This window comes from Myxocyprinus asiaticus, chromosome 23, assembly GCF_019703515.2.
Source record: "Myxocyprinus asiaticus isolate MX2 ecotype Aquarium Trade chromosome 23, UBuf_Myxa_2, whole genome shotgun sequence".
NCBI lineage: Eukaryota > Metazoa > Chordata > Actinopteri > Cypriniformes > Catostomidae > Myxocyprinus > Myxocyprinus asiaticus.
The window spans coordinates 15,412,580-15,438,691 of record NC_059366.1 but is presented as its reverse complement, the minus strand read 5'-3'; the positions used below and the strand labels follow the sequence as shown (position 1 = coordinate 15,438,691).

The window sequence follows — 26,112 nt, the reverse complement described above, 5'->3', positions numbered from 1 at the left end:
GTGCTCATATTAAAATCAACTTAGACTACCTTAACACCTAAAGCCATGAATTACATTTGTTAATTTAATTTAAAGCTGGTTTATGGATAAATAAAAATGGTAAATAACTTCATTACAATATAATCTTTAGATCTACATATTTTCAATAAATAATTATATTAAATTATAGCAAAAAATTTAAAAATAAAAACTGATAGATAGATTCTCTGAATGGTGATTCATGAGACTGTCACCACATTTAGACAACATTATGCCAAGATATCAAAGATGATAAATTGCGAACAGGTTTTTAAATATCCAACGGTGTTGCCATGGCGATTCACTAAATTAATGGCAAAAATAGGAAAACAGGAAATTTCTCATATCTTCTGCATGCATTGTGTGATTTAGATTAAAATTGAGTTGTATGTTTTTTTTATTGAGGGCTAATCACATGGATGTGGCTATTGTGGGTTACGGTCATAGTGCCACCAACTGGCAGCAGGAAGTGTGGCATTTACAACTGACTTTGAAAAAGTTCTCTTACATTTACCCAAATTGCTTAAATTGTTTTGAAACTGCTGTTGGAAAATTTTGTGAAGTTGTAGTCAAACTGGAATGGTGGTATATATCTATTACTCATTGTATGATTAGGGTCCAAGTTTACATTAATGTTGATTTGTTGCTGTGTCCCTCATGCATTGTTTTCCGATAGCCACCGAGTGGAAATGGACCCATGGTGCTTGGGTCCGTCATCGCTGCTTGCAGCTATATTTTACATTGTGGCTCTGTCACTAACAATAAACATCAAGGTTAGGGTTTAGAGAGTCTCACAAAGCCAGACTTGCAGCATAAAGTCTGGTCCACATTACAGCTTATTCTGGGCAAGCACCACCCACATAGACAGGAAAATACAGTCTGACTGACATATGAATTGACAAAAAGAGTGAGTTTGAGGTGAGGTACCTATTTGTCAGAAAAGTGGAAGACAGGGAGTGTTAGGGAAATCTGTTTGAAACAGTCATTACTTTTACAATTCTGTTTAGTGCCGCTTGTGGTGCAGAAATTACACACTGCAGATTTAAGTCACATTTTCTGTGTATTTAACAAACTCCAGTTGCAGCACATTTTCTAGCAGTCCTCTGAGGTGCTCTAGTGTGCTGTGAACTGATCTCCGATTCTCTTTGAGAAGCAGCAGAATGCCGCTGACATCTTCATAATATGAATGTTGATATTTGTCTGCAGTTGTTTGTTCTCTATGCTCTATGACCTCTAAACTTAAGCATGGTCTGAGTCAGAAATTGACTTAACATGCATAAATGCGAGTGTGTGTGTATGTGCGCACATCAGAGCAATGCAGAGTAATGCCGATACAACAGTGGTGTTGGACTTTATACAGTCACCTGAAAATACCCATTAAAAAATAGCCAGAAATACCCTAATTGTTGCTGTATTTTTCAGTAATTATTAAATTATTCCGCTAAAGATAGTGTCTGATAATTGTAGGGTTACCGAGATGATAAAGTCGGTTTGACTGGTCAAGTTATTTAAAAATGGTGTCCACCATGAGGAAGCGACCCACATTATGTCAAATAAAACAGCTATTTCTAGGCTGTATATATAACATATATATATATATATATCTCTTCATCTCATGTGAGTTTACATCATTTTAAACATAATTATCCAAAGTACTATTCATCTCAATGCAGAGGTCTTCAACAGTTGGCCTTTGACCCTTTGGTGGTCCGTAGCAGGATACAGGTCTCAAAATTATTGTATATTAAATCAATTATTGATTAATCTCAAACTAAAATTTGTGAAAAAAATTAGATGTATTAAAGACAAATATAATAATAAAATAATATAAGTATATGACTTGCAGTTTATATATATGTATTATAACAACCCTCCATCTCTATTTCAACTAATGGGGTCCTTGGCCTGGAAAAGTTTGAAGACCCCTGCCTTAAAGGGATAGTTCACCCAAAATGAAAATTCTCTCATGATTTACTCACCCTCATGACTTGCTTTCTTCTGCAGAACACAAATTAAGATATTTAGAATAATATTTCAGCTCTGTAGGACATCACAATGCAAGTGAATGGGTGCCAAAATTTTGGGACCCCAAAATCCACATAAAGGGATCATAAAAGTAATCCATATTACTCCAGTGGTTAAATCCATGTGTTCAGACAATATGATAGGTGTGGGTGAGAAACAGATCAATATTTTGTCATAAACTCTCCTCCCTGCCCAGTATGGGGTATTATGCATGAAGGATGTGAATCACCAAAAACAGAAGGAGAATGAGAAAGTGAAAGTAAAGTGTAAATTGACTGAGCAGGGAGAACAGTTTATAGTAATAAAATGACTTGAATATTGATGTTTCTCACCAGCACCTATTGTATCGCTTCAGAAGATAAGGATTTAACCACCAGAGTTATTTGGAGTACTTTTATTTTGCCCTTATGTGGATTTTAGAGCTTCAAAAGTTTGGCGCCCATTCACTTGCAAGGTATGGACCTACAGAGCTGAAATATTCTTCTAAAAATCTTCATTTGTGTTCAGCAGAAGAAAGTCATACACTTCTGGGATGGCATGAGGGTGAGTAAATGACAAGAACATTATCACACTTTTAAAAAATGTGGGAAAAAATGTGAATGTTTTTCTTTTGATGCCACTGGTTCCTTGGATTTTCACCTCTCTTTTTGTCTCCCTCTTTTTTCCTCTGTGTCTCTTATCTTTCTCTGGGCACCCTCCACAAACCCATCTCCCCTTCCTCCTAACTGTAACAAACAGCTTTTCCCTCTCCACCAGCTGGTGTTTTTTAAAGTTTGGTGGTTGAATGCTTCTATTGAGAGTACAGTAGGATAACCAGGTTTCAAAATTAACCTTTTGACACGCCTAAGTGAATATAGAATCTTTAGCGGCCATAAATATTCCTTACTGACAATAAAATTTATTTTGCATAATTTCATGAAAAAAAACAAAAAGATTCTCTGTGACATTGGGATTATATAACACTTTTTTTTTTTCATGCATGTTAGTAACAAACAGCGCAGGTCATTGTCACTTGCAGCATCATAGAGTACAATCTAGTCTCCACCTCTGGGAAAGGGAACCTGTCTCAAAAACATGAAGCCATTGTGATTTGTTACTAATATTTGTTTTACCGAGCAAGTAATATTCCACACGTGGAGTTCCTAAATGCTCACTTGCCTCATTTACATCAGCAAGGATCATTTTTACAATTTGATTTAAACCATGTATTGTTTCAGTTCCTAATGAAATTGTCAACAGGCGAGTAACTACCGTTATAACATCTTAATAGACAAAGTCCATTTTTACTTGCATTTGGCACATGGCAAGTGTTAAATTTGGACCCTGAGTATAACCGTAAAAAAAAATGTGTGGGCTAATATTGCTTTGCAGTGGTTTTAGGAGGATGACAGAGTATCTATCCCTCTCTCTCTCTGTAAATAAATGGTAGGATTTGTCACTGTGAGGGGGATGATGAGAGTCCACTGATCACACCCTGTCACTGCACTGGGAGTTTGCGGTTTGTCCATCAGTCCTGCCTGCAGCAGTGGATCAAGAGCTCAGACACACGATGCTGCGAGCTCTGCAAATATGACTTCATCATGGAGACCAAGCTCAAGCCACTCCGCAAGGTAATATTACTTACATGCATGCATACACACTCACAGACCCAGAAATAACCACATCTGCCTGCTCATGATGACATGTGCACTATTCAAACTCTTAACCAAGGAACAAACACACTATAAAAAGCCCTCCGCAAAGTTTTGTCAAACAAAATACTTCAATCTCTACATTGTGACGTAGTAAGCCAATGTAAAATAGCTGATAAACACAAACCTGTTACTGTAAATCAGTTACCTTACCATGAGCTCTGAGGTTAAGCAACAGTAGCAATTAAATCCATATAGAGTAAGTGCCAAATTCCCAATGAAGAACTACACTACCCATAATCCTGAGGAGAGATTGACCAATCAGAGAAGTCTACTCCCAGAAATCATTGTGAATGATGTACATACACTTTCAAATAACAGTAGCTCTAAAAATGTTCTCTGTAAACTTAAAATGTACAGTATGGTATTTCATACTTACAATCAGTGACCTATAGTGAATAGTTTTGTATTGTAGTAATGTTTCTGTAAATTGCAATGTTTCATGGGATAAGTTGTTCATTTCCACATATACAGTACAGTAAGTAGGTGGTCACTGTTGTGCTGTATTAATGCTCAAAATTGCTGCATTTGGTAACCATAAATCACCCACAGTTTAAAAAAAAATGCAGTAGTTGATTAGTGTAGATGAAGTAGCCTGATTTTTGTGATGATTAAAACAAGTTTGTCCATGCAGCTAACAAATAGTTTTTATAATTAATTGTTCTAATCAATTTTTTTTTGAGTTATGTGAACACGATGAAAGTCCAGGCACTTCAGTCCACTGCTTCCTCTTTTAATTAAATTTCTGATGCTGTGCATCTCCAATGGAGCTTAAAATAGGACATCTCTAGGACAGCCTTTATGTCACCATGGAGATGAGCAGACTGCTTTTAGAGAGCATTATTCCCAGTTTTCTGCAAGTTACTCGATATGAAACGAGATAAAAATCTACCACATTATGGTCAGTATGACAATTGACAGGCATCTGTTTATTTAATCATAGCAGAAAATGAACAGTTACACTCTTCTGGGTTGGTTTTATTTTGTCTTGATTTGTTTTTTGTCACATATTTCTGTTGAATAGGTTATGAATACCTTTGTAAACTGGCACTTATGTTGTGTTGATATGAATACAAATCTCATATAAACTGAGATTTGTATCATGTTTATTTTTATTTTATTATTATTTTCCTAGCATTCCATTTAATTCACAGTGGGTTTGTCTGTCAGATTCAGTGTTGTCATCTTTTCTCAGAACCTATTATTGGGTCACCTAGTGGTACATTTTTCAAAACTAAAATAGCTGAGGTGTCATGTCTACAGAAATCCAAAATGTTAAACATTCCAGTTGATCTCTGTTTGAACTTTGTGAGACTCGATGTCTCTCATGCCTATTGTCAGAGTTTTTTCTGTTCCTATATAAAAAAAAAGCTCTTTACCAACAAGCTGCCAAGTTTTATAAGATAATTATTTGAGCTTTAGGCTTTAACAACTTTTATAAATGTGTAGAAAAACAAGGTCATAAAGCTCTAAGTCTTAGTCTATTTACCCTAGTAACTGACAAGCTCAAACTTTTATCATATTTTTATTTGCCTGCTTATTAATTAAAATGTACTACATTAAAAATAGGGCTGTTAATTAAAATTAATTAAAATGTTAATTAAAATAACATGCTAAAGAATTGTACGCAATTAATCATGTCCCCGAACCGTACAGCAGGGGGCAGTAAGCGAAACTCCAGCTGTATAGGCAACGCTCAGCTGTACAGAGAACAAACCACACTCAGGCTTAGGGCTGTCAAATAAAAATTCAACGTCGAATGTAAAATAAATGCACATTCAAATGCGAAAATGAGCATTCGAATATTGGATATGTGCCAAGCACTGACAATGACTTGCATTCTTGGACTAAAACAGACGCAGTGCAGCGAATAGAACAGAACACAGGTGTCTCACGATGTGTTTTAAATGCTGAATTTCCTTTTAAATTGACACAGTGTCTGAAAAAATGCATAGTTTCTTCATGAGATGCTGAAAAACAGCGAGACAAGGCGTAACAGTCAAAGTCGTCCGTCTAGCGCATGATTACGTAGAAAAAGACAGACGCCTTAGGAGTGAATGGCCCCTCTGAGATGGAGGTCTTTGTCGGTTGTGTGGTGACTGTCTTGCTCTCTTATCATCGTCTCGCTGCATAAGCATTAGGTACGTACATTCAACTGTATTTAATGAAAAACACTCTGGTACTGCTGGTATGATAAAGCTAGAGTCTGTGGTAGTACTATGGCACTGGTATAGGTACTGCGTGCAACACTAAGTTAACATAGAACTGAAACTTTTCTTTTTTTACATTTGATTTGAGAATATAAACTGGCTAAATCTTTTGTGTACGTAGGAGACAACGACAATTTAAAAATCAGATGTCTCGAAGATTTTTACCCCTACATGGAATAATGTCTTTAAATTAGAATACAATTACAATATTGGAAATATTTCAGTGAAAAATTAGAATGTAGTTTCTCAGCCCTGTTGACAGCACTACTCAGGCTTGCTTGACACTTGCGACAGCACAACAAAGATGGACGAAGCGCAATTCCAATTGCAGGGATCACGAGACTTGTTTTTCTTTATGACGCAACGCAAGAAAAGTGAGACGCTCCAAAAGCGTCCGCCTGACACGTGAAATTATATATCTCAAAAGACTGACAATTGCAAAATGGGTTTCTGTGGACTGTAGGCCAATGATTGGCTTATGTTCAATAATATGGAAATAAATAATATATTGCTTTCTAAAGTCACTTTTTGTATTGTCTTATCAATACTTTACTTGACTGCCACAATAATGCAGTGCATTTTAATTATTTTAATTATTATTGTATAAAATATATTCTTTTTATAATTATTAAAATATAGCCATTTATAATTATTTAATCATTATATATAAAATTATTTTTATTTGAGGGGCTTTCTCAGCAAATATTTATATATGCAACTAATTAGATTAATCGGCACATCATGAAACTAATCCGATTAAGAATTGTAATCGATTGACAGCCCTAATTTAAAGTTAACACAAAAACAAAATTGACCATATTTATGTAATGCACACTCCTGGTCTTGTTGTGTACTATTAATCAGTGCACATTATTGCAGATAAAAAATGTTTGTTCGCAATTTTTTTTTAATCAAAATGCAATAACATCTCAGATCAACCTCTGAAAACAACTTTTTGGCTGACGTTGTGACCTTTTACTTTTCAACCCCTCCCCGCCTACCACATGACTACATCCTGGTATGTAAAACAACAACAAAAAACGATCGTGTTGATTTTTGCCGGTAACCAATAGTTCCAAAAAGCAACTATCAGCGGCAATTAATTAAACCGATATATCAGTCAATCTCTAGTGACCATCTACTCCCATGAATCATTGCAAATGATGTCTCCCTACACTATCAATCAACCTGTATATATTTGTATGTTTTAATATTTTGCAGTAAAATTCAAATAGTGTATTTCCTACTTAAATCAATGACCTATAGTCAATAGTTTTGTAATGTACTGTCATTTCTGATTGAGTAAATTGTAATGCTTCATGGGAGTGCGCTCTATTAATGTGCAAATTTGCTGTGTTGTTTTGCAACCATAAATTGCATGCAGGTAGGCTTGTGAATTACAATATTTGGCAGAAGAATAATATATTCTGGTTGTTAATAAATATATAAATTTAACTCATTAAATAATATTATCTAATTCAAGAATAACAGCCACTTGACACTATTCAACAGTTCCCGATGGATAAAAGTCCTGCCTCCTTTGTTTTTTTTGTTGAAAAATGGGTTCACTGGGACATCTTGCACTGAATGTCTAAAGAGAGAGCCTGGAGATCACTCTCAATAAGTCACATGAAATATTTATTAGGCTGAAAGGCCAGGTCACCAATTTTGTTTGTACTGGACTCTAAAGAGTGCTATATTAATTGAAGTCATCAAAGTTATTTTTTTAAAATATCAAATGTGTTGGAAATATTTTTTGTTTTAAAGTGTTATTGTCTTTTTGTGTAGTGGGAGAAGCTTCAGATGACAGCCAGTGAGAGGAGAAAGATCATGTGCTCTGTCACATTCCACGTCATCGCCATCACCTGTGTTGTGTGGTCGCTCTACGTCCTCATTGACCGCACAGCTGATGAGATCAAACAAGGTTAGCTCCACCCACCCCTCTCCTCAGCCATTCCAGCACTATCTTCCCTCTCCCACTTCTTCATCTGCCCACATTCCTACAGCCTCATCCCCACCATTTACCGTAAAACACTCCTTATGTTTCCACTGGATTGTTCTGTTGTTGGAACGATTGCATCCAACATCTGGCTTAGTCAGCGAAGCACATCGTGATTTCTTCATCATGCCCCCTATCTACCAAGATGATTTATCCTTTTTTTTTTTTCAGTTATATAGTGCCGTTCAAAAGTCTTTTTTTGTTTTTCCAATATAATTTCCATATTTTAAAAAAAATTATTCCCTCATACCAAATTACATTATCATTACTTTGTATTTAGTATAAGCTCCTTTTGCTTTAATGACGGCATGCACTCGAGCTGGCATGGACTTCAAAAGTTTGTACAAAACCTGATGATCCATGTTATTCCAGCATGATTTGAGAATGTTCCAAAAAGCATGTTACGAGCTTTTGTACAATGTAACAAAATTCATTATTTGATTAGTGACCTAGAAATAGTTCAGAATCTTAAATATTTCTAACAAATTTCAGGTCCTATTTCTTTGATTTAAATTTTCACAATTCTAAAAAAAGATTTTTTTCCAGTTTTAAATTCGATTTTGAAACCCAGATTTTCAATATCAACTCAGAATTTTGAATGGCACCATTGGTACACTCATGGTAGAGGTGATTTACTCCCAGTTCATCTCTCAAGCTCCATCTAATAGATACTATTACAGCGAGCTGTAAGGAACAGGGACCTCCATAGAGAATATCAAAGAGGGCAATGGATTTGATTTTATAGCAGATTTGTTCTGGAGTGTGAGTGTGTGTTCTCCACTAAAACACACCGTCCCTTTATATGCACCCCAAGATCAGTGATCATGTCCTTTTGAAGTATGAGACGTTAAAGTGAGGTCCTGACTCTCTGTGGTCATTTAAAAATCTTAGGGCACTTCTCGTAAAGAGTAGGGGTGTAATCCCGGTGTCCTGGCCAAATTCCCCCCATTGGCCCTATCTATCATGGCCCCCTAATAATCTCCATCCCTGAATTGGCTACATCACTCTACTCTCCTCTCCACTAGTGGCTGGTGTGTGGTGGGCGTTCTGGCGCACTATGGCTGCCGTCGCATCATCCAGGTGGATGCTGCACACTGGTGGTGGTTGAGGAGATTTCCCCAATACTAAGTGAAGTGCTTTGAGTGCCTAGAAAAGAGCTATATTAATGTAAGGAATTATTATTAATTATTAATTATTAAGTAATATCGCTGACCGCGACCTTTATGCTGATGGGTCTCTGACAGTAGCACTTTACTGATTTGCTCCTACCATTAAGAGCCCATTCACACATGCTTCATTGTCCCAAGAACTGTAGGGAGGTCTTTGATCGCTGTTACCATAGTTACATCCATTGCCTTTTTTCATCTTGCATGGTGAAGGCTTAAGCGGAGTCAGAGACCTACCAAATCACAGTGCATGCACACATATACTCAATACCTGTAGTTCTGTTGAGAATGTTTCCACCTTTCTTAGCTGTGTCTTCCTCATCTCTTGTCATATCATGCTGCAATGTGTGTTCAGGATACATTTTGCCTGGCAAAAGAGTCAGAGGTTCCAGTAGCTTTCTTTTGTTTCGGGTTCAGTACAAATTAAGCACTATCCTCAGCATCTATGGCATAATTTTGATTACTACAGAAAATAATTTAGTTATAGTTTTTTTTGTTTGTTTGTTTTAAAGCAAAAATTAAGGTTACAAGTATGCACTTACAATGGAACTACGTAGGGGCCAAGTAGTAAAATACAAAGTTTAAAACATTTTCAAAAATGTTGTAAATGTTTGCATGAGACTAATTCTGACACAACATGAACGCAGCATAACTATTGGAATTATAAGATTCTACTCTGAGCCATCCTGGGGCCTCTGAAGTTCCATGGCAACAGCTTTGTTGTTGATAACAGCAAAATAATCCCAATACATTATTTCAACTCCATATGTTGTTGAAAAATGTTTAAGAACAAAGAAAATGCTCCAGGTAATGTTGGCCTAATAAAATGGCATATCAAACAGAAATGTGTGTTCACTACCTTTAACTGAGGTCTCCATGTAATTGTTTTCTTTTGACATTACTTCACCACTGTCAAGTCGGCGCTTTTATAGATTTCCGAGTTTACAACTTGTAATTCCAAGTTCTGCGAATACATGAATGCATTTTACAATTCTGAATGATGTGAACACACCATCATCCAATCTTTTAACTTTGTTGTCATGACCACATAAAGCTGGTCAGCCGATAACTTTTGCAAAAAACAATAATACCAGAAAGGAATGTGATGTAATCTATAAAACATTGTTTTCATGGAGCAGACTCTACCCACAGGAATTACGTCAGTTACTCATAACCAGGAATTCTTCCACCTAGAAAAGAACTCCTGCCTCAAAGAGGATGCTTGAACTGTTTTTCAGCTGAAATTTTGGACAGGGTTTTAATGAACTGTTCATGTGGGGTACAGCGGGGCTAAAGGTCCCCTGGAATAATAAGGCACATTTGTTTTTATTTTCTCCCAAAACACTCAATTTCATCTAAAACACTCACAGCACTTTCCTAAAAAAATTTCCTCATCCTCATTGCGTGTCATGCCTAAAGTGATTTAGAGGTAATTTGATCTAATATTTAACAAATTGTTGCAAATTTATGTAGCTAATGAAAATCCCTGAAATTATCACATGTATTTTGAGAGAAAATACTTAGCATTTTCAGTTTTGTTCAAGGTGATTAAAGAAAAGTTTTTCAATAACTGTCCAAAAAGTGAATGTATAGCATTTGGGGTAAAAAAAAAAAAAAATGCTAAAGGACCCCCATTTAATACATTGTTTTTCTTCAATAGGGGGAATGGATTTGTTATGCAAAATGTTCAAAGTGGGCTAACATTGACTGATCCAATAACAATAGATATTAATTTGTTTATATAATGTTTGAGATTATGAAATGTCAAACGTGATTGAAATTAACACGAAATGATGCACCTTTTTCTGAAGTGGTTATTTTAAATGAGATCTTGAAATCATAATTTGTTCCTCAAAAAAAGCATCTTGCTGTCAAAAAAATATTTGCATTAGTTGACAAATTTTGCCCTATTACTCTTGCCCCTGTATCTACACAATATCACTATAAACCTCTTGGGGGCCTTTTACCACAAGTGTAAAACCCTGTTTACTCCTCGCCACCTTTAAAAAAAAAAAAAAATTTTTACAGAACCTTCTGTCATTATTTTCACACAAATTATGTTGCTCCATCAATACTCTCTCTCTCTCTCTAATATCTATCTATCTATCTATATATATATATATATAAAGAGAGAGAGAGAATATTGATGGAGCAACATAATTTGTGTGAAAATAATGACAGAAGGTTCTGTAAAAATTTGTTTTTTTTAAAGGTGGATATATATATATATATATATATATATATATATATATATATATATATATATATATATATATATATATATATATATATATATCGATAGATAGATATATATATATATATATATATATATATATATATAGATATATATATAGATATATATATATATAGATATATCGATATATATATATATAGATATATCGATATATTATATATATATAGATATATCTATATATTATATATATATAGATATATCTATATATAGATATATATATATATATATATATATATATATATATATATATATATATATATATATATATATATATATATATATATATTAGGTGTGCCTTTTAAGCCCCATTGTACCCTACTGTAGCCTAAGTGCTATAACAAATATAAGAGCTTCACATTAAGACTTTCAAGCCCTCTGGAATGCTGGCTCTAACTTCTATTATAAATGTTTCTGTAACTGCAATTTTGGCTTTTAAAATAATGATGTACTAAAGTAAATTATTTTCAGTGGTACTTAGTTTGTGCTGAGTTCGGAATGTTCCTTTAAGATATTCCCATCCCTCACACCCCTAACCCCTGTCAGTGGCTTCACCTTTTGCCAATAGCACTGTAGTAACAAACTCTTTTTAACCATGCAGCCGGGAGAATACCAGGTAAACACTTTTACATTTACCATTCTTTCCTCTAACTCTTTCTTCCAACTGTAGTTGTTTCTTTGAGGGTCCAGACCTCTGTCTGTCTGTTCTCCTCTCTCTCCCAAACTCTACATCAACGATCACTAGCATTAAAGCCAGTCACAGCCTGAATAAAGGCAATAATGCCTTCAAAGCCCAAACATGTTCCAAATGCAATGTGTGTGGTTGCCCCACACTGTCAGTTGTAAATATGCCAGACTAAGGCAATTTCAGGCTTGATGGCCACTTATCACAGTCTGACCACTTTAATCTGTTTCTGGATATATTCAAGCACAAAAAGATTAAAGAGAACAAGATTGTACATGTGACTGCGCGGATAATGCATGGAACAAAGAACAGACTGTTCCATTTTAATGGACTGTGATATGGTCTTGTGCCTGTTTGGAATTCGATAAAAACATGGCAAACTACTCTTTTGATTGAGTTCAGGCGAATGTGTAATTATCAATATAATGAATGAGATGGTCCAAACAGGCCTGTACTTTGTATGTATTCAGGGCAGATTGTAAAGACATTGATTTTGAAAAGGCAAAATCACCTGTAACCTACGGTGGCCGTGAAGTGCAAAACAAATCTAAAAACACAATGGCAAATCCAAAGACAAAATAACAATTCAGAAACACAACAACAAATCATAAAACACAACTGCAAATCAGAAAACACAACACCAAATCCAGAAACAAAACAAGTTAGAAAACACAACAACAAATCAGAAAACACAACAGCAATTCAGTCGAAACAGAAAGGGGAGGTTCCATAGCTTCTCACCTGATTGGCTGTGTGGAGAATACATAGTCCTTTCCTCAGGAAAATCTGAAAATTCATTCCAAATGCTCAGTTACTGAGAATTGTGAGTGGTTTGTCACACAGTAAAACAGTAATGGGACACTTTATAACACAGAGAGTAAAAACAGCGAGTGGGAAAAGATAGTTTTAGGTACGATGTTCATCAGACACTATGGTGTCTAAAAATCCAAGCGTTCATTCAATTGACTTGCATATATGAACATAACAAACACTGTTATTAAAAAAGCATTTTCACATTCTAAGGGTTGCAGTAGACTGCCGGCGTGATGGCTCACTTTCTACATTTGAAGCCAGCATGTCCAGTTATGAGTACAGTGTTTAATTATTTTAGAAATAAATGCTGAAATTTTACCAAGATATTATTTTCATATTGTAAAGGTTGTAGAAGGCTGCTATTACAACGATCAGCCACAACATTAAAACCACCTGCCTAGTATTGTGTAGGTCCCCCTTGTTCCACCAAAACAACATCAACCCGCATTTCTGAATAGCATTCCGAGATGATATTCTTCTCATCACAATTGTACAGAGAGGTTGTCTGAGTTACCGTAGACTTTGTCAGTTCGAACCAGTCTGGCCATTCTCTGATGACCTCTCTCATCAACAAGACATTTCTCAAACCAGCCCATCTGGCACCAACAATCATCCATGCAATTATCAAATCAGCCAATCGTGTGGCAGCAGTATAGTGCATAAAATCGTGCAGTGCATAAAATCATGCAGATATTGTTCAGGAGCTTCAGTTAATGTTCATTTCAACCATCAGAATGGGGAAAAAATTTGATCTCAGTGATTTAGACCGTGGCATGATTGTTTGTGTCAGATGGGCTGGTTTGAGTATTTCTGTAACTGCTGATCTCCTGGGATTTTCACACACAACAGTCTCTAGAATTTACTCCGAATGGTGCCAAAAACAAAAAATATCCAGTCAGTGGCAGTTCTGTGGATGGAAACGCCTTGTTGATGAGAGAGTTCAACGGAGAATGGCCAGACTGGTTCGAACTGACAAAGTCTACGGTAACTCAGATAACTGCTCTGTACATCTGTGGTGAGAAGAATAGTTGGCGCTGTTTTGGCAGCACGAGGGGGGCCTACACAATATTAGGTAGGTGGTTTTAATGTTGTGGATGATCCTGACTTACTCTAGGTGAGATTTTCCCAGGATGTGGAATTATACATATACAGCATTGAATTATTTAAAAACAAAAAAACAATGTAAGTTAGTCATTTACACCACTGGCAGCCAGCTACAAACTTTGTATTGTAAAAATTATATCTTATATCAATCAGAACCTTTATAATATTTTTATTTGTAACAGTGTTTTTTTTTTTACTTGGAACAAGCAAGTTGAATGAACGCTTGAACGCCACCAATGTTTTAGCACAGTTTATGGACTTTAAGACGGTCCCTTACGCACTAGACGAACCATGAGACCATAGATGAACATCATACCTAAAACTAACTTTTCTCGATCGCTGTTTTTACTTTCTGTGTTATAAAGTTTCCTGTTACTGTTTTCCCGAGAGAAAACACTCCAAATTATTGAGTTTTTCAGTCAGTGATTTTTTTTTTTTTTTTTTTTTTTTTTTTTGGCATGGATTTTAATATAATCAGTGAACCAATCCTGACAAAAGGACTAGGTCTCATTCACACAGCCAAACAGGTGAGAAGCTATGGAACCTACCCTTTCTGTTTCAACTGAATTGCTGTTGTGTTTTCTGAATTGCTGTTGTGTTTTCTAACTTGTTGTTTTGTTTCCAGATTCGCTGTTGTGTTTTCTGATATGCTCTTGTTCCTGAATTGTTATTTTGTCTGTGGATTTGCCATTGTGTTTTTAGATTTGTTGCTTTGTTTTACACTTCACAGCCACCATAGTAACCACCTTGGTATACAGAAATCATAAAGGACCATCCCATATCTGCAGCACCAGGGCCGTAACCACCATAGACATTGAGAGTAAACTTATTCAGATTATTGGCCGATCATTGCAGGTTTCTCAATGCCAGATTCTGAGACTTGTATGTACATTTGGTCCCAGCAATATTGGATATTCAGGTACATCCTTATGTAGCACTAACCTCATTCTCTGTCCTCTGCTAAATATGTCAGGTGGACTAAAGCTGCATCCTGGCTTGACATACGGAGCGTCCGAAAGCAGTACAGTATTCTATGATCTAGGCCCTGTGCTTGAGCAGACCATAGCATTCAGAGACTTCGCACATGGCTTCACACTTGATCTTTTTTGACATTTCGAAATGCTCTACTAGACAGACAAGAGACTGTAAACAACTCAAAGGTTGGCTGATTGTATTTACAGTGAAAGATGTGCACAGAAATTATGCTCTGTGCCTGTAAAATTCACTGGAATTTCCTTTGGAATTCCTGTTGCTGGTGTTATCATGTCTCACTCCGAAATTGGCTGTCATTTGGCTATGTTAATTTCTCAGCCAAGTAATGAGTAGTCATTGTAATGTTTTGGGTAAAATGGTCAAGGGTGAAAAAGCTGTTTTTACGTTCCAGAGCATAGCCCCATGTCTATCGCTGCCCCATTAGGTTGTGCTTTATATTTACCCATCCTACCTGAAAAGTGGATGGAGATATCAGGACTCTTATCCAGCAGCCTGTATTTGCATCCCAGTGCTATAACTTCTCCTGTGTTTGCTCGTTGTTGTGCTTGACATATTTTAGATATTATGTTGTAGTCCAGAATCACTTTATATGCCAATGATGTAAAATTGCAATGATAAGGCAATTTACATGCTGTTGCTACAGCCTGACTTTGCTTTAGCAAAAGCATATGTTTGATCCTGGAGTAAAGGTGTGTAAACAGTTTTATGTGTACTGTTTATGATGTAAAATATTCATATTACAAAAGGCAGTGGTGTATGAAAATTAGTTTAAATGGCTATACTTACAGTGGTGTAACATTTATTTTTGCCCTTTCTTTTACTATACAGGGATATTGGAATGGCCTTTTTGGACCAAGCTGGTGGTGGTGGCCATAGGCTTCACTGGTGGACTGGTGTTCATGTATGTGCAATGCAAGGTCTACATCCAGTTATGGAGGAGACTCAAGGCTTACAACAGAGTAATATATGTGCAGAATCGCCCAGAGACCTGTAAAAATACTGTTTTTGATAAGCCCTCTCTTCTGGAGCCGAACTTGGAGAACAAAGAGGCACTTGGGCCGGCGCAGTCGGACACAAACTCTTCCCAGTACACAGAGACAGAGGACTACTGTATGGAGATACTGCACGTGTGATCATATGGCCCACATGACCAGCTGGCGCATGGCACGCTCCAGGACATATGGGGAAGCCACACACCACTGGGCACAAGGACTGAGATCGAACTCATTTTGTTGTTTAGATGTTATTTTCTGTTTGTTTGTTCGTTTGTCTGATTCTTGTAAGTTGTTGGCTAACCATAATGAATTACGTGTGCGCTAGATCTTGGAGCATTCCAACTACTGCCATTGTACTGCTGTTGTACAAGATTTAAAATCCACCATTCAAGCTGTGTGCGTACTGAAGTGTCTGCGCCGGTTCTAATGGTGTCGCATACAGCATAAGCACTTTTTATTTCCCTGTTCTAAAGAGCCCTGTTTTAATATTATTCAATTCCTTTATATGTGGAGAAGACATTAAAACAGACTTGAACTTCAAGAGCTCACGTTTTATATAGCTGCATTTATATCTCCACAGATCCCTTTGTTTGGAACAAAAAAGGAATTTGAAGGAGCGATGAGGGAACATTTATGTCTTATGTAATCATTCCACTTTACAGAAAAAAAAGTATCTACTGAATTTAGTCAGTGTGAAATAAAAAGTACCATAGCGTTTTTTTTAATCAGTTGATTATTAAATAACCTGAATAATATTAAGGCTAATTAATAGATTGATCCTATCAAGGGCTAGATTTACTAAAGTTATCTGTGCAATGCTACAATTGTTACCATGTGCAAAAACAATACCATGTGGTGACTAGTCACTGTCTATGCTGCTGATTTTTGCATTTGCTTAAGATTTGCTTTAGTAAATCAGGCCTGAAGTATGTTGAAGGTTTTGAGAATGTAAAGAAATTCAGTTTCTACCAGTCATGAAATTAAAGTGTAGCATCATGAAACCTTTGTAATGAATCAGTCATGGTTTCTGTGTGTGAAAGATACTTTATATGTAACTTCATTGGTTTGCTTAATTATGAATTTTACCTGACCTTTGGTGGGAAACTTGCAAGTTGTGTTTTCTAAACATATTATGTTCTGTCCTAAATCTTTTTCCTTTTTTTCCAAATTTGCTGTGACCTCTGCCACAAATTAATTATTAGAGACATTTTTTATTTTTATTTTGTCATCTGCCCCTTCTGATGCTCCTGCATAAAATGTGTTGATTTTTAAATCACAACTTGAGTAACAGAAATGGATAATGTACTTATTGTTCATATGATGTTCAAAATATGACAAATTAATTGGCAGCACTATATTTACACGTTCAGTTGTTTGCTTGGGTTTTTCTTAAACAAGCACAGCAAATTTCCACTGGGTGTCATTTCAGGTTGAATTTATTGGGTATTTTTATTTTCTTTTTTTTTTTTTCTTTTTTTTTCAATGGCTTTAAATGTTGGAAAATAGCCATGTTAGTTTTGGTCTTCATTTTAACATATTGATCCTTTTTAGTGACCTTGACAAGCAACTGTGCTTAACATATCCCTGGCAATGATAATTGACACAATTTATGCTTCTTTTTAATTATGTATGATGAATTTTTTTCATTTCACATTTTTCGTGAGCTGAAATTTTCAAAAGGTACAGAATTCTTCTGCCATCTAGAGCTACTGCACAGACAATGCACACTGAGAATTATTTTAAAACTCCTTTCTGATTGGCCTTGTGCTGTTTGACCAATAAAATATGTTCAGTGTTCAGTTTGTTAATGGCATAAATGGCATTTTTTTTATTTCTTTTTTTTAATCCGATAATTTATGACTTTTTATTTAGGTAAATCTGAGTTCAACCAAGCATTTTTTTTTATTTATTTTTTTTTATTTTTTTTATTGAATGCATTTTTCCAATAATCCAGCATTAATGTAACCCAGTCAGCTTTCATAACATCCAAATTAATTCATTGTGTTGGAGACGTGAAAATATGAGTAGAACAAAAGTACTGTCATTAAGGGGTTCTGCATGGGGGAAAGTGGTTTGATAGGCAACTTATAAATCCTTACCAACTAATTTTAAATTCCCTAAGCTTGGTGATGTCACATTTTATTCTGTTGTAAGGCAGTGAATAAGAATCAGTGTACTGTATACATTTACCCAGTTTTTCTGTTTTCTTTGATTGCATATTTGTAAAACAATGGGAGCTGGCTCCTTTTACCATATAGTGGTGGAGAAAACCTTAACAGTTACACAATTTGGTTTGAATTGTGATACCTTATTTTGTTTATAGAGGATGATTTGGAAAATCTCTACATCATATTCTTCTCCAAAGCTGGCATTTTCCAAAATATCTTTTTAGGTGTTACTGCATCATATTGATTTGGATGTTTTAAAGTGCAGTAATAGTATTGTTTTGTCTCATGGCTCCTAATAAAATGGTTCAGTATACAAAACTGCAGTGCATTACTACTGAATTGGCTTGAACATGGATAACATGACTGTTTCTTGCATCTCCCAGTTGTTTGTTTCTTCATCCTGTGATTTTTCTGTAGTAGTAAATAGTTTCTTTAAAGATCTTAATCTTTTTCCACATTTGCATAAAAAAACCAAATAAAGTACATTTAGAAATTATTTTTACCAGCCTTGTGTTTAATTTTAATTACTGTAATAATGGGTGATTAATGCTCTGAAAACAGCCTGTGTATGTTGAAAGAACTGTTTTTTTGGTTTTGGTTTTTCTCATGAAAATTCGTACATAATTTAAGAGTTGGCTATTTCGTATGGTTTTGCACGATGTTGTTCACATAAACACGTACAACTTCACGTGCAAATTCCCAGATGTCTAACGTGGAAGTAAGCGCGAGTTCTGTGCACGAGGCATTAAGGACATACTTATTAATATTATGTCCTTACCTAAACTTAACCAATCAGTAGAGTGTGTAAATATGATAGGAAGCTGTTGTGTTTGACAGAAGCAAGTAATTGTTTCTAGATTAGTATTAGATGGAAACGATGTCCAGCAACGTCATTGGCTGTAGTGAAAGTCGTAGGAATTAAAACGAGTGCAGTCGCACGATATCATACGAATTAGCCAAATTTAGAAAAGTCATACGGATCCTGACGATTTCGCCTTGAGAGTGTGTTGCTTTTCAAAATGGGTAACATCTATGGAGTTAAACTTTTCACAATGTGGCTTTCTCATTGGATAAATCATGGTTTTGTGAAACTGAAAAGGCTGTAATTTACATGTAAAATTTTGTAATTTGATGTATGTTGATCAGTATTACAGCCTTTATGCATATGATTTTAATTTCTTTGCTGAGATATGAGTGGCTACATTTGTGCTGTGTTTTTAAGGGAGACTGAGTGGAGCAATAAAAGATATCTTAAAGTAGCCAATGTCTACTTGGGTTCAACTTGACTCAATCATTTACTCACCCTCTTGTTCTTCTAAATCAGTATGACATTCTTTCCTTCCTAGAACATTAAAGGAGACGGCAGAATATTAGACTCATCACCATTCACTTTCAATGCATCAATTTTCCGCACAATGAAAGTGGATGGTGACTGAGACTAACATTTTTCCTAACATCTCCTTTTGTGTTTCACAGAACAAAGAAACAAAGACAGAAGTTTGAAACAACATGAGAGCAAGTAAAGAATTTTCACTTTTGGATGAACTGTAGAGTTTACTTGTCATTGACTTATTAATTTGTTTTTCTGAAGTGAGATCTCTGGATTTTTCCAGGATGGAAAATTAACCAATGGAATCGGCTCATCACATTGGCTGATAAATGCATAATTTTGAAACTGCCATGATTTATTTTCAATCCATATTTACTCCTTAAAGCTGTAATCTTAACAGATATGTGTGGTATTTCAGGGTCAAATTTAGCACCAGAAAAAATGTGCATGTGAAAATTAGAACCTTTTACTACACAGTTATTGCTGATTTAATGAAGGATATTGGATACTGTGTTCATAAGGAAAATATTAATAACCCTTATGGAAAACCACAGGGGTCAAGCTGCTTCCATAAACTGTATACATATATGAACAAAAATATATGGACACCCAACACCACACTCCACATTTATACAGTTGAATGTTTCATTTCAAAACCAGGCATAACTTGCTCTGCTACTATAACAAAAGGCCTTCCACTGATGTTGACAATGTGGGCCTGGTTTGCAGTCTGGAGTTTAATGGAGTTCAGGTCTGTGATGGTCAGTCAAGTTCTTCCACACCAGTTTTTTTTTTTGTTTTGTTTTTTTGTTTTTTTGTTGTGCGCAGGGTCATGCTGGAACAGAAGAGGACCCTCCCCAAACTGTTCCAACAAAGTAATAAGCACACAATTCTCTAGATGTCATCACATTATGCCATCATATTAAGATTTGCCTTGCAGCATTTCAGGTTGGACATGACTCAAAGTAATGGATTTTGGGTAGCATGATTTGTAAGCACTGCATAATAAAGTGTGGTAATGTAACAATTAAGGTTATTTTAAGTTAAAACTATAAAATGTTCATAAAGGTTCTACTTTTCTTTTATAGATATATCGAATTGCCACGTTAACTCATGATACTAAAGTGTGAATTATTGCCATTATTTTTTTTATTCTCCCAACACATCCTAAAATTAATTCAAATAAAATCTGAACACGTTTCTGCATTCTTATGAAGTTTTATAAGCATGTTATCATCAAGAATTTAGACAAATTCCTTGTATGTGTAAGCATACTTGGCAATAAAGCTGATTCTGAAAAATGACAATAAATGAATAATATACTTATAAAAAACAAATTGCACAAAAATGTCTTATGGTAACTTGAAGGAAAAATACACAAGATGGAAATAACAGTAGATGCTTAATTCTGTGAATGAATTAATCTTTAATGAATGTTATAATATTTTTAGTCATTTGAAAATTACAGTGGTTATAAAAAGTACTCGTCCTTGCAAGTTTTCATGCTTTTTTGTTTTACAACACTAAACCACAAGGGCTTAATTTGGCATGTTCAAAAAAATAAAAAATAAATCCTCCTTTAGGGTTTTCATTGGTCTCTTGGTGGCCTGTCTCACAAAACTCCTATTTTTCCATGATGGCCTGCTCTAGGCAGATTTACTGCTGTGCCATACTCTTTCCATTCCTAAATGATTGATTAAAATGATTATCATCAAAATGACAGAAATGAGTAATTTAAGCAAGAGGAATATGTGTAGCCTATATCACAACATTAAAAATGGAACACAATTGCAACAAACTTGCTGAAATTAGCTGTGCAACCCTTTTCTGACATGGAAAACCTTAGAGATGCTATAGCGACTCCAAGAGGCCTATGCATTGAGTCACCCGATAATTATGGCTAAATTGGACACTTTACAGAGTAAATGGCAAATCTCAGACCTTGTTTCCTATTTTAAATAGATGTATCATTTTCAGAATTAAATTTTAACTTTTAACACTTAACTGTTAAATTCTAAATTTAAACCATCAAAATAACTTCATACAGAGACTATTTAGCCCGAGACGAAGCATTGGTATTCAAATGAATGAGAGAAATTGGAACGCCCTACGGCCAACAGCTGGAGAAAAGGAAGTCCTGCCTTACAGGTAAAGGCGGGCGTACACGGTGCGATTTTCGGCTGTCGCGCAAGCTCCAGACCTATTTTTTTCCAGCTGGGAGAGATCGCATGGAAATCGTTAGTGCTCTTGTGGTCACGGCTCGCGTCATATGAGAGGAATTACGAGTGGAGCCAAGCGGAGCTGAGCGGCTTATGAGCAGCTCACGACCTCCCATTAATTTTTAAAACTGTCTAAAAAATTAGGGCGCTGTCAGCTTGTATTGGTTAGGTGTGTGAGGTTGACCAATCAGTAGAAGGTATTGCAACTCACATGATCAATGAAAACTGAGTGTTCATGAAGTTTTTACACATTTGGAGAAAATGGTTGTGTTAAAACTGTGTTTTTTCCCATTTTATTCAAGACCACATAACTGGGAAGGATTCTACAGAAAGCCATGCTGTTCTCTGCTCTTCAAACAAATAATTTGCCATACAGGTTGCGCTAGAAAACAATCTTTATCACTCTGATGGAAAAAGGGGGGGGGGGGGGGGGGGGAATGATACTGTCCGGTATATAGCATCCATATTATAATTGTATATACATGATAGTGGATATGTGAGGGATATTTTGAAACTCCCAAAGCACGAGTCTTGTGAAACCAAGGACTTCTTGTCTGAAAGTTCCACCTGTCAAGCAACTGCAGCGCTAAAACAAGATTCCCTTACGATTCAGTACACTTGACATTGCATCAGGAAGCTGACGCATGGAGAGTGTCCTTCTACACGACCTAGTTGAAACCTTTTTTCAATAACACCAGGATTGGCTATGGTGTTTAAGCCCCGGCCCTTTTAGGCATGAAGATGTCCGGTATAAAAGCGGGCACGCAAACACTTTTATGACAGCGATTCACCTCTCGTCTAGAAGCCCATTACTACTTCGCCGTCGACATACACGAGTCAACAGGCGGGATCTTCATGGCAACGAGAAGACTCTCCGCTCCCCTGCAGTGTTCCGGTGTACATTTACTCCGCCTTGACGCTTCGCTGGTGAATGGGCCGCTTCAGCTTCCAGTTTCCTGCAGTGCTTCAGCATGAGTTTTGTATCCTTATAAGCTATTGTGTTATTGTGTATATGTATGTATATATATATATATATATATATATATATATATATATATATATATATATATATATATATATATATAACTAAAAGAGCCGCTTACGTGTTCGCGTTTTTTTTAAAGATGTTGTTCCATAAGCGTTTTCTTATGCGAGGGACACATCCCGCCGTCAGATCAGCATGAGAGCTGTCTGGGCTGCGCTCACGCAGAGACAGCTCTCATAGAGACAGACTGCCCTCTCACTGTGAGGGCATGAGTCTCAAGACACTTCGCTCGCGAATTGCCCTCGTTTTGAGGGACGATTCAGCCTCATGCGCCCACCCACCTCTTATGTGACTCCCGAGGGATCACACAAGGAGGCACAATGGGGCCGCGAGGTCTAGCAGGATGAATTTGAGGTGGACCACGTGCCGGCACATGCCCCGCTAGCCCCTCAATCTCCATGTGCTGCATCTATGCTGATACAGTATGTGCGTAACGAGCTTCATCCCTTTATAAGAGCGACGCGCCCTCGTCACGTTCGGCGGTTCTGATGCTGGGGATGATCATATGTCTCTCGCTGCATCTGGCGAGTGGTCAGTGGATGACACTGCCGCCCCTTCCACCAGCGAGAGCGAGGAGTGTGCACGCACCACTGACAAGGAGATGCGGTAGTGGCACATCTCTGCCCGGCAAGTAGCAGGGCGTGGAACTCGCCCCATTCATCTTTTTAAGCCGTGTCCACTAACATCCGCACTGGCTGGAAAAGCATACTCAGCGGCGGGTCAAACTGGATCAGCACTACACGCGATGATGGTGCTCTTTTCCTAGCTAAGCTCCTCAAACAAATGGACGAGAAATGGATGAGCAAGGCTACAATCCAGAGACTTTCAAAGAGCTCCGCACCGCTTCAGACTTAGCGCTACAAGCCATGAAATTCACTACACAGGTCACTGGCAAGTCAATGAGCAACCTGGTGTTTTTGGATCGTCACATCTGGCTGACCCTCATGGAAATGTGTGACGCAGGAAAAGCCTATCTATTTGATGCTCCGGTGTTTTCAGCCGGCTTTTTCGGAGGCTCTGTGAATAGATTTGCTGAGCGCTATGTCATGACTCAGCAACACTCAGGCTATGTGACATTTTACGCCGAATGGAGCAGTACTTCATCACAACCGGCTCGCTCTTTCTCAGGCCAGCGCCCGGCTAAAAACCCCACACCAGCTGCCTCAGCGCCGCCATATGTCGCTGCCGAGCCGCTGGTAAAACCACGCAAGCCGTGGCCCAAATAAAGGCAGCTGCCTCAGCGCAAGCCTCGCACTGACGGGAACCCCCCGACTTGCGACCTAACTTGCTCCTAAGAATGCCTGTGGGGCATTCCTTCGAGCCTCTGGACTATGTTGAATTGCATGTGCTTTCTCTTAAGACTGCATTACTGCTGGCTTTGGTCTCAGTAATATAAGTTGGTGATTTGCAAGCACTGTCAGTTGACAGTTCATGTCTGGAGTTTGGTCTGGGTCTTTCAAAACCACTGTCAAACCCAGAAAAGGCTATGCACCTAAGATTATAACCACACCCTTCAGAGGGCTGTAGCCTTTAGCCTCCTCGTTAGCACGCCCACCTCCCATGCCGGAGACACCAGTTCGAATCCTGTTTGGAGCGGGTCAGGCAAGCAGGTGGTTCACCTTCATGACATTTTCCCTCCTCCATTTAATTCGGATGAGGAACAGTCCTTGCATTTGTTATGCCCTTGCAAGCGCTACACACATACGTTGAGCACACACGCTAGTTCAGACTGTCTGACCATCTCTTTGTCTGCTATGGAGGATGAAAGAAAGGAATGTCCATCTCCAAGCAAAGACTTTCTCACTGGATGGTTGATACGGTCACACTGGCTTACAAGTTGCAGGGTGCGAATTGCCCAATTGGTGTTAAAGTACACTCAACTAGAGGCGTGGCCTCTTCATGAGCATGGACAAACAGTGTGTCCTTACAAGACATATGTTTTGCAGCAGGATGGCCTTCTCAAAGACATTCGCAAGGTTTTACAACCCAGACATAACATCTCTCTAACACAAGTCCTCTCTGTCTAGAGCGCTTGCTATTTTATTGGCCAAATATATGCCCCTCTTTTTAAGTACGGGCTCCCTGTCACTTTACACAACTGCCTGCATTCGGACCATTGGGTTCCCAAAGTTACAGGCGCTTCATTATAAATAAACTTCCTTTCCAACTGGGTTCGTGAAGGGATTAATCCATACTATATGACCATAGTTCATATATATATTCTGAGGTAGCCTACTCCACTAAAATAACTCAGAATTCTGCACTAAACGTCATATTTGCGCTTAGATTAAATCCAAGTACAACCATCAGAAACGTTGCGCAAATTTTGCACACTTTTTAATCTCGTTCATTCTGTGCGCTTTATTATCATGCAGTACTGGCAGCAACACTGTCGTTATGATTTATGAATGCAGTTATGAAATCTGTCAAATGTTGGACAGCATTTGTAATAATTATCCATATACAGTGTGTGTATATATATATATATATATATATGCATATATATATACATATATATATATGTATATATAGCAAGCTACTGGTCCTCAAGCTACTGGTTTTATGTCTTATAATGATAAAAAGCTCAAAATCTTGTGCGATTGCTTCGGAATTCACCAGGACCATTAAGTCGTGTCGTGTACCACTGCATCTGTACGATTATCAGATAAACTGACTCGTGTGCAGGGGCTCACGACCTCCTGAGTGTCAGAACTCACGCTGTGTATGCCTGGCTTAAAAGAGCCAATCACCTTTTAGATACAGACACTGCCTCTCTGTCAGCTCGAGAACGCGCATGCACTTCCGCGTTTTGCCTCAGGGGGCTCACTTACATCCGGCGCAGCGCCGGAAACTATTTCTTTCAACGATGACGAGACAACGGGGGTAAATTATTTTTCACAGGCGTTATTTACAAGAGTTTCTGCGGATGACATTGGACAATATCCAACACACATTGAGACATGGAGCTGTTGCTCCATCCAGTAAAAATAAGAAGGAGATATAACAACATGTATGTTAAGTTATTTCGATCACAATGAGGGTGAATATTCACATGCCATAGACCAGCACTGGCTCAGCAAGGTCCCTGTTTGTGACTGTATTACACATGTAATTGTTTTGAATTATGTTGCTAGATAAAGTATAGCCCTCTGTGATATTATAAGTTAATATCCACCTTTTTCCTGACTTCTCCATGGGCGGCGCCATTACAGCGAGAGACTTCCTCTCGGATGCTCCGCACTTCCGGTTTAGTTAGCTAGACTAACGTTACTGGTGATTGCGAACAGCGGAGGCTCTGGATGAATATGCCCTGTTATAGGGTGTTATAACAACTACAGGTGGCTTAAAAACTACTGTAAAATGAATCACAACAATAAACCCCCACAAAAGCTGCCAATGC

The 26,112-nt window shown here is 37.2% G+C and overlaps 1 protein-coding gene across 1 annotated transcript in view; it reads left to right on the top strand.

Annotated features, from left to right (window-relative positions):
• Positions 1–18,614, top strand: part of marchf8 (membrane-associated ring finger (C3HC4) 8) — a 146,803-nt gene extending 128,189 nt beyond the window's left edge. The window contains exons 6-9 of the mRNA XM_051651318.1: positions 3,473–3,653; positions 7,733–7,868; positions 11,962–11,976; positions 15,784–18,614. Of these exons, the coding sequence (XP_051507278.1) occupies positions 3,473–3,653; positions 7,733–7,868; positions 11,962–11,976; positions 15,784–16,088 (637 nt within the window). The 3' untranslated portion in view covers positions 16,089–18,614. The remainder of the gene's footprint in view (positions 1–3,472; positions 3,654–7,732; positions 7,869–11,961; positions 11,977–15,783) is intronic.
• The last annotated feature ends 7,498 nt before the right edge of the window (positions 18,615–26,112 follow it).